The sequence below is a fragment of the Oreochromis niloticus genome, unplaced genomic scaffold (assembly GCF_001858045.2).
Source record: "Oreochromis niloticus isolate F11D_XX unplaced genomic scaffold, O_niloticus_UMD_NMBU tig00007340_pilon, whole genome shotgun sequence".
Classification (NCBI taxonomy): Eukaryota; Metazoa; Chordata; class Actinopteri; order Cichliformes; family Cichlidae; genus Oreochromis; species Oreochromis niloticus.
In genome coordinates, this window is record NW_020328498.1 from 167,441 (window position 1) to 176,665 (window position 9,225).

The 9,225-nt window shown below is 40.8% G+C and overlaps 1 protein-coding gene across 1 annotated transcript; it reads left to right on the plus strand.

The window, feature by feature from the left end:
* Window positions 1-310: 310 nt before the first annotated feature.
* Window positions 311-8,253, plus strand: LOC109199991 (succinate dehydrogenase [ubiquinone] cytochrome b small subunit B, mitochondrial-like). The gene is made up of 3 exons (XM_019355362.2): window positions 311-472; window positions 4,759-4,961; window positions 7,505-8,253. The coding sequence occupies exons 1-3, from the start codon at window positions 311-313 to the stop codon at window positions 7,668-7,670; spliced, it is 531 nt and encodes a 176-aa protein (XP_019210907.1). The 3' UTR covers window positions 7,671-8,253.
* The last annotated feature ends 972 nt before the right edge of the window (window positions 8,254-9,225 follow it).

Genomic DNA, 9,225 nt, shown 5'->3' on the forward strand with positions numbered 1-9,225 from the left:
AAATAAGTATGTTTTTATTTATTTAGTTTTATGGCACAACACCAGAAAAAGTAGCGGTCGCGGTGCTTCAGCATCGAGCCAGTGCTACAAAACAGTAGCGAACGTAAAGGGAGTAATTTTTTTTTAAGTGGCAGGTAATTTCAATTCAATGTTTCTATCAGTTCAACAAACATCAGGAAACACACAAACTGTTTGTATGCAGTTTTTCACACAGTGTGTTGCTAGCTAAAGCCATGAAACCCTTTCCATGGTTTCATGGTCAGAGTTAAGTTACATTAAGTGTAGCAGAGATTCATATGAATTTTAGATGATGATGCTGAGATTCATCCATGTACCAGCCCACAACCCCAGTGACACACCAGCCAGGACCCAAGCCCCTCAGGCAAAGCCAAAACCCAAAGCCAGAGACAGAGTGCCCCAAGAAGGCCAAGTCCCCAACCTGCCCCAGACCCAGCCAGGAGCGGTGTACCAGGTCAGTAACCTATGCCCGCCAGCACAGACCCCCCTCAAAAACTATCCAGTTCAATTCAGTTCAGTTCGGTTTTATTTATAGAGCATCAAATCCCAACAACAGTTGCCTCAAGGCACTTTATATTGTAAGATAAAGACCCCACAATAATACAAAGAAAACACAGAAAACCCCAACAATGAAATGAGCCACTGTAAGCAAGCAATTTCTCGAGACTGGGAAGGAAGAACTCCCTTTCAGCAGGAAGAAACCTCCAGCAGAACCAGGCTGAGGGTAGGGCGGCGATCTGCTGTGACTGGTTGGGGTGAGGGGAAGAAGACAGGATAAAGACATGCTGTGGAAGAGAGCCAGAGGTTAATAACAAGTATGATTCAATGCAGAGAGGTCTGTTAACACATAGTGAGTTCGAAAAGTGACTGAAGAAGAAATACTCAGTGCATCATACAGGGAGTGCAGAATTATTAGGCAAATGAGTATTTTGTCCACATCATCCTCTTCATGCATGTTGTCTTACTCCAAGCTGTATAGGCTCGAAAGCCTACTACCAATTAAGCATATTAGGTGATGTGCATCTCTGTAATGAGAAGGGGTGTGGTCTAATGACATCAACACCCTATATCAGGTGTGCATAATTATTAGGCAACTTCCTTTCCTTTGGCAAAATGGGTCAAAAGAAGGACTTTACAGGCTCAGAAAAGTCAAAAATAGTGAGATATCTTGCAGAGGGATGCAGCAGTCTTAAAATTACAAAGCTTCTGAAGCATGATCATCGAACAATCAAGCGTTTCATTCAAAATAGTCAACAGGGTCGCAAGAAGCGTGTGGAAAAACCAAGGCGCAAAATAACTGGCCTTGAACTGAGAAAAGTCAAGCGTGCAGCTGCCAAGATGCCACTTGCCACCAGTTTGGCCATATTTCAGAGCTGCAACATCACTGGAGTGCCCAAAAGCACAAGGTGTGCAATACTCAGAGACATGGCCAAGGTAAGAAAGGCTGAAAGACGACCACCACTGAACAAGACACACAAGCTGAAACGTCAAGACTGGGCCAAGAAATATCTCAAGACTGATTTTTCTAAGGTTTTATGGACTGATGAAATGAGAGTGAGTCTTGATGGGCCAGATGGATGGGCCCGTGGCTGGATTGGTAAAGGGCAGAGAGCTCCAGTCCGACTCAGACGCCAGCAAGGTGGAGGTGGAGTACTGGTTTGGGCTGGTATCATCAAAGATGAGCTTGTGGGGCCTTTTCGGGTTGAGGATGAAGTCAAGCTCAACTCCCAGTCCTACTGCCAGTTTCTGGAAGACACCTTCTTCAAGCAGTGGTACAGGAAGAAGTCTGCATCCTTCAAGAAAAACATGATTTTCATGCAGGACAATGCTCCATCACACGCGTCCAAGTACTCCACAGCGTGGCTGGCAAGAAAGGGTATAAAAGAAGAAAAACTAATGACTAAAACTAATAAAAATAGTTACAGTAACAGACTAAACTCCAAACAATATATACAATAATATAATATTAATATAATAGTAATTAGTCAGTGTCACTTGTTGATTTGTCCTGTTCTCATTGTATGACGAAATATGATGTCTGTTTAGTAGCCGTTTGCATACTATATTTTCTCTGTCTTCATATGTGTGTGTGTGTGTGTGTGTGTGTGGGGGGGGGGGGGGGGGGGGGGGGGGCGCCAGAGGGAGTGTTCACCCAGGGCACCAAATAGGCTAGGACCGCCACTGCTCGAGACTGTCCACCGAAGATTATTCAGAAGTTGGAGAATTATTACTTTGAAGGAAAAAGGAGGCAAAAGACCTGAATTGTAAGATTTGTAGTCAATGACAGGCCTCTTTTTTTTTTTTTTTTTTAAAAAGACATTTTGAAGAGCACAGTAAAGTTTGTGCTAGGGTAGGCTAGGGTAAGGCTGCTCTCGTTTGGCTGTTTGTGTGGATGATTTCCAGCTGTAATCGCACAATTACATACCCTTCATATGTTTATAACAAATACAAGAAAATATAAATGTTGTTATAAAGAATTATATACAGTGTGTTATATTTATAATTACGCTTACTCTAAATCTGGTTAAATCCCGCTAGTGTTCATTGTGAAACAGATCTTAAAATGCTTGATTTTGATTGTGAGCTAATACAGAAGCACCTATTTTAAAACCTCCAGACCTACGCCAATATCTTCTTTTGTCTGTTCATGTTGTTGCTGTCTTCCCTGTTTGTGTCAGGGAAAAAAGCATTTATTTTTAACTTAATTAAAAACACAAAGCTTTTGTTAAGGTTCAATGTTGAGAGAAGAATCCATAAATAACCACAGATCCAGGCGTGTGCAATTTAGACGGCATTTTAATGAACACATGTGTGAGTTCAACAACCCAATCAGTGTTGAACTGTCTTTATCATATTCAGACAACTGTTTTATGGGGTTAAGATAGTACAGCCCCCTTTTCTGTTACTAGGCAGATTTAAACAAAACATACGTCACTCCAAAACCACAATGACTTTTAACATAGAACATCATCTTCGTGTCGACGGCTGATGCTTCCTGTCTCCATCCTGCCCAGGCTTATCTTCCTGGACATCAGGTGCACTTCCTGTACAAAATGTCACTCATACAGGCACAACCCCGCAGTTAGACTCATTTAGGTAAGAGTTTATATCTGTGTGTGTGTGCACGTGCGGGGGCGCGTGCATGCTGTGTACTGCGTACGTGTCATGACCTCTCACTATTTGTGTCTGTATGTATATGTCTCGCCCTTAAATGCTCTCACATCTCACCCGTTACACTTCTGACCTTTCACCAGAACAGAGGCTCCCCCTTACATATAATAACCTAACTGGAACTATATATGTAATCTACTGAATAAACACCCTACTCTTTGGCTTGCGCTCACTCTGCTTTCGGTTTCACTTCTGCAAAAGCCTGCAACTTCAAAGACATATAACTTCCTGTCTTCTTTTAGCACAGAGTTACTCTTTCACCCTGCAGTCTGCATAAACATTAAAATTATACATTCCAAAGCACTTCGGGTTATAGATTCAACTCAACAGTTTAAAGTGGTTCTTACTGGACCTGTAATAAAGACTAATATGATACCAATATGTTTGAACATCTGAATGCATCTAGGAAAGCAACATCACTATTAACACTGAAATGTTAATGATGATTATAAAAATAGCAGCAAATAATAGCAGGAAAATATTTCTATTCTCGATACTTTCTTTCAGCTCCTCATTTATTTATTTATATTTTTCAGTTCAGACTGACGTGACATAACAGATCATTAATACAGTGCTGCTGTGCACAAAGGGAAATGCTCCAATGCTGTTATGGGGCTTGTTGGGGATAGTCTCTGAGAGTAAAGACACCACGAATTCTTTTAACTTAATTGTGTGTGATGTATAGCAGTTTAACACTCGTCGTGTTCTGGGAGAATGTACAGTATTGAAATGGAGTACATGTAGGAAGCACTGCAACAAAGAGTGGTTAATGAAAGCAACGTTGGAAACTTATTTACTTATTGTAAATAACTCTGTTTAAAAAAATACATTTGGCATTAAAAAGTAAGGAAATTTGGTTTGGATCATTATTTCTTTGTAACAATGCTTCTTGGCAATGAAGGTGTTGGAAGGCCAGTGATTTCACCTTTAATGGTGCCACATTTGTAAGGAAAATACATTTTTTGTGTTGAGCAGCAGAGTTGAGTATGTAGATTGTGCCCTTGAAAACTTGCCATGTCTTCTCATATTCTTCTTCTATTGTCTCTTGTTTTGAGCTTCCGGAACCCTTGCAATGACCAACAGGTGCCTGATTGGTGCCTGATTAGCAGCACTTGCGAGCATGGACACTGTTATTTTTTAACAATAAAATCATCATTTAAAACTGCATTTACTTGGTTGTCCATACAAGGACAGTGTCACAGCTCCACGTCTGGTTTGTGCAGCTTAAACAAACTGAACCTGTTAACGTGAGATCAGAGCTGCAGACGTCGTCACCCTCAGACACTCAGATTGGTGCCAAGTTCACAGGTTGCCAATGACGCTGATGGATCACAGAACATACTTGTTATCTACAATTTGTGCAACATTGTTTACAAAATTACACCAAAAAAATGAAAAAAAAATCACAGAAAGACGTTCAGTGACTTCAATGGCAAAGACACAAGCGGCTCAGTGAAGTAGACAAACTTAATATAGATTTCAGGAGACCCGGTCTTTCCAGTGGAATGTGTAGAATTTGAGATACATGTGACTGAGTCAGATTGAAGTCTGTATGTCAGTTCTGCTCAGAGCTTCACATTGTTCAGCCTTCTGATGCTCTGCAGTTTGTCTTGCTTCACAGCGAGCTCCAACTCCAAAGCGGCCTCTCTGCACTGGACGGCAGAGCGAATGCTGAGCGTGCTGCTGCTGGCCATGGGCCCTGTCGCTTATTTCAACCCTGGTCCTGTCATCGATTACTCTCTGGCTGCTGCCCTGACCCTTCACGGACACTGGTAAGACTAGCAGTCAGCTGATCCCTGGTTTCACTTGTTTCTAAAATGTTCGCAAATATTCGCAAACCTCAGATAAAATATTCCTGACACGTGTTTTATTTAAACAGTGACGCTAAGCTGTTCTGTTTTAGAGCTTTCACTTCCTGAAAGGGTCCTGGTATTTTTTAATACGAGAGCTTATATAGATAAGCTCTCGTCAGTCTGTCACAATACCAGGACTACTGTGCAGGCTGCATTTATGACTAAGAGAAAGAAACAATATTTCCTCATTCAGCTCTCAATAAAGAGCTGGTTTATTAGGTACAGTGATTGTGTATTATTGACATTAACAATGTTTCTATGTTTATTGACCTTCATGCAGATTTTTATAAATGTACATTTAAATGATTACTCACCCTGGAGGTCACATAAATATTAAACAGAAAATATACAGATGTGTTCAAAACAAAAGCAGTCCAACATGACTAACCAGCTCAATCAGTGTTTTTGATATAAATCTTATTATTACATGGCAAATAATTTACCAGTCAGTGTAGCAGAGTCCGAGAAACCAACAGACCCAACATTCATGATATGACTGCACCTGAGTCTGTGTAATTGAAGAATTAAATGAAATGGGCGTGTTCAAAATGATAGCAGTGTGGAGTCCAATCAGTGAGGTCATTCATTATGTGAAGAAACAGGTGTCATTCATGTGGCCCTTATTTAAGGATGAAGCCAGCACATGTTGTACATGCATTTCTCTCTGAAAACCTGAGAAACATGGGTCGTGCCAGACATTGTTCAGAAGAACAGCGTGCTTTAATCAAAACGCTGATAGGAGAGGGGAAAACATATAAAGAAGTGCAGAAAATGATAGGCTGCTCAGCTAAAATGATCTCCAATGCTTTAAAATGAAAAACCAAACCAGATGGCCAGATAGCAAAGACTCAGCCAATGATCAGCTCCAGGGAGATCACAGACGGTCTGAAGTTACCTGTGAGTGCTGTGACAATTAGAAGACGCTTGTGTGAGGCTAATCTATCGGCAAGAAGCCTCCACAAAGCCCCACTGTTAAAAAACAAACAAACAAAAAAAAACATCTGCTGAAGAGGATACAATTTGCTAAAGAACATATTGACTGGCTTAAAGAGAAATGGAGAAACATTTTGTGGACTGATGAAAGTAAGATTGTTCTTTTTGGGTCCAAGGGGCGCAGACAGTTTGTCAGACGACCCCCAAACACTGAATTCAAGCCACAGTCGACTCTGAAGACCATGAAGCATGGTGGTGCAAGTATCATGATATGGGGCTGTTTCTCTTATTAAGGTGTCGGGCCTATTTATCACATACTAGGGATCATGGATCAATTTGCTTATATCAAAATACTTGAAGAGGTCATGCTGCCTTATGCTGAAGAGGAGATGCCCTTGAAATGGGTGTTTCAAAAAGACAACGACCCCAAACACACCAGTCAGCAAGCAGCATCTTCTTTCCAGACCAACAAAATTAAGGTTATGGAGTGGCCAGCCCAATTGCTGGACCTTAATCCAATAGAAAACTTGTGGGGTGACATCAAAAATGCTGTTTCTGAAGCAAAATCAAGAAATCCAGAGGAATTGTGGAAGGTTGTCAAATCATCCTGTGCTGGCATACCTGTTTACAGCTGCCAGAAGTTGGTGGACTCCATGCAGCACAGATGGGAAGCAGTTCTCAAAAGCAGTGTTTAGACAACTAAATGTTAGTTTAGTGATTCACAGGACTGCTAAATCTTAACGTTTTTTCAGTTTATTGAGTACATATTTGAGTTTGTAATGAAAAATGCAGACACTGCTATTTTTTGAGAAGCCCAATATCATGTTTTCCTTCATTTTCTGTTAAGTAACTGAAATATTGATACTTTTTTTTTTCATGTTTTAATGAAAAAATTAATGTGCAGTGTTCCCAATGAACAGGAATAAAAATATTATATGGATTTTGAGTTTTACTCACGTTTTAAAACACACTGTTATTATTTTGAACACAACTGTAAGTTATTTTATGCAAATTGGAGACTCTTATGCTTGGTTAGCTTGGTTAATTAGAGTCTGAATGGCTCAAACGTAAGGCGAGATGTTACTGTGACTGTTGCTGGATGAAGATTTTGCAGCTCAGAAATCATATTTTATAATCTGGACCTCAAATCCCTTTAAAAAAAATAAAAGTTTTGGATAAATTGAGCAACTGCAGCAGCATTTTAGTCCCAGCAGGAATTTACTATATTAGTGTGTCAGGCTGCAGAGCGAGGTCTTTGTCATAGACGTGATGGCTGAGGCTCCTGGCTGTCATCATGTGTGGACAGAGTTCATTCAGATGTTAAGAAAAACACAACATCTGTTGCGCGTGGAAATGTCAGCACATGTTTATGGGGCATTAGTTGCATTAATGTCAGAGTCAAATTTAGAAACACTGGTTGCACATTTTACATCTGTGCTGTGCTGTGCAGTCATTTAAAGCGCTTCAGTGTCACCCAGCTGAAGCAAAGGGAGGCCTGCTCATCTTTTCCTCTGCCTGTGTTGTTGCAGGGGTCTCGGGCAGGTGTTGACAGACTACGTTCACGGGGACACAAAGATCAAGATGGCCAACGCAGCTCTCTTCCTCCTGTCCACGATCACCTTCACTGGTCTTTGTTACTTCAACTACAACGACGTGGGCATATGCAAAGCTGTCGCCCTGCTCTGGAGCAAGTGAATATGACTGTGGGCCGGGACGCTCAGGAAGACCGAAACGCTGGTCCTGGCTGCGTGTTTAACAAAAGAAATCAGTGTGTTCTCTGTAAATATCATTTTGACAATATTTCATTGATTCAAAAGTGTTTGTGTTCATTGATTCAAGCTTTGTCTTTCTTTTCATTGATTGGGCTGTTCCTGAGTAACTGTGGACTAAATTTAAGCTACAAACACGTTTTAACAACACAGCCATGACTTGATCAAGTCTTATAGAATACAGCTGTCTAAGCTCTCGTTCATTCTTTGTCGTTTGTGTCCTTTGTGTGGCTGATCTCTTAAACATGTTTACTTCCAGTGTGCGCATGCTGCCTTTTCTCTTACACCCATCAGCAGCAGCACACACTAACCCCTGTTTGGAAAAACCATTTCCATGCCCCACTTCCTGTTTTAGTCTCATTGTGACCAGGATGTCCCTGCAATGCTGCGGCTATACAGAGAGCAGTGGCCTCTGCTGTAGGAACAGACAGCTTATATGATCTCATACCCTTATATAAAGGTTTATTAATGCTCTGCTTGAAGGTTTAATAAAGGTCAGACCGGCTAAATCTTAAATTCAACCAAACCAGTGATGCTAACCCTGCCTGTGCATGTCCAGCTGACAGGGTGTGAAATTATGAGCTCCAAACTTCCATCATGTTTTAACCTTCGAGGCAGGAACAGGACACGACTGCATCTCTATGGGGTCATGTTATACTTTGTATGTGAATCAGTTTCTGCTGCAATCTGCACATTTCAAAGAAACAAAAATGCTTTAAAATAAATCATGTTTATTTTGATCAATTTGTCAAATTCCAGGACTGTTCTTAAATCAGTAAAATAAGACTTAATATGACAGTCAAATCAAAGCTTTATGATATTACATTATAATCTTGGAACATGCACTTATATACAGTACACACATACAGTCTTTGCATGCAGCTTCCACGCCAGCACTTCTTTGTGTTTGGCTGGAGTGAGCGTGATGTCACAACACCTGTGCAGTAAACCTGTTTTATTACAGCTTCCACATTTGGTGTCACTCTGTTCTTTCCATCAAGGCTCAGCTGGGGTGTACTACAGAGCAGTGAATAGGTTAGCAGGTTATGTTGAGCTTATAGAGTATACATGTCGACCCCGAGTGTGTACGTGCCACGGCTCCATTTTAACCTTTTTACACTGCCCAAATATTAATGTTTCATCAGAAAGATTCATCTCACATTACTCTTGACTAATTTACAGTGCTTGTGTTGCCTTTTATTTTTATAGGATTACAGATTTCCTCTGACGTGTTTGTCATCTTACCCGTCATCTCTGGCAGGGATTAGTTGAGTTAGCTCATGCTAACAGAGCCTGGCCGTTTTCAACTTTCTTTGTAGTACACCACTCATGACAAAACAAGAAACACAATGAAAGAAGTACAAAGCCTTTATTCTTATGTACAAATGCTAATAGCTAGATTGTTGTATGAGCTTATAGTTCTAATTTTGGGTTCAATCTGAGGTTGCACTGGCCAGAGAAACCAAACATGCATCTGTGCA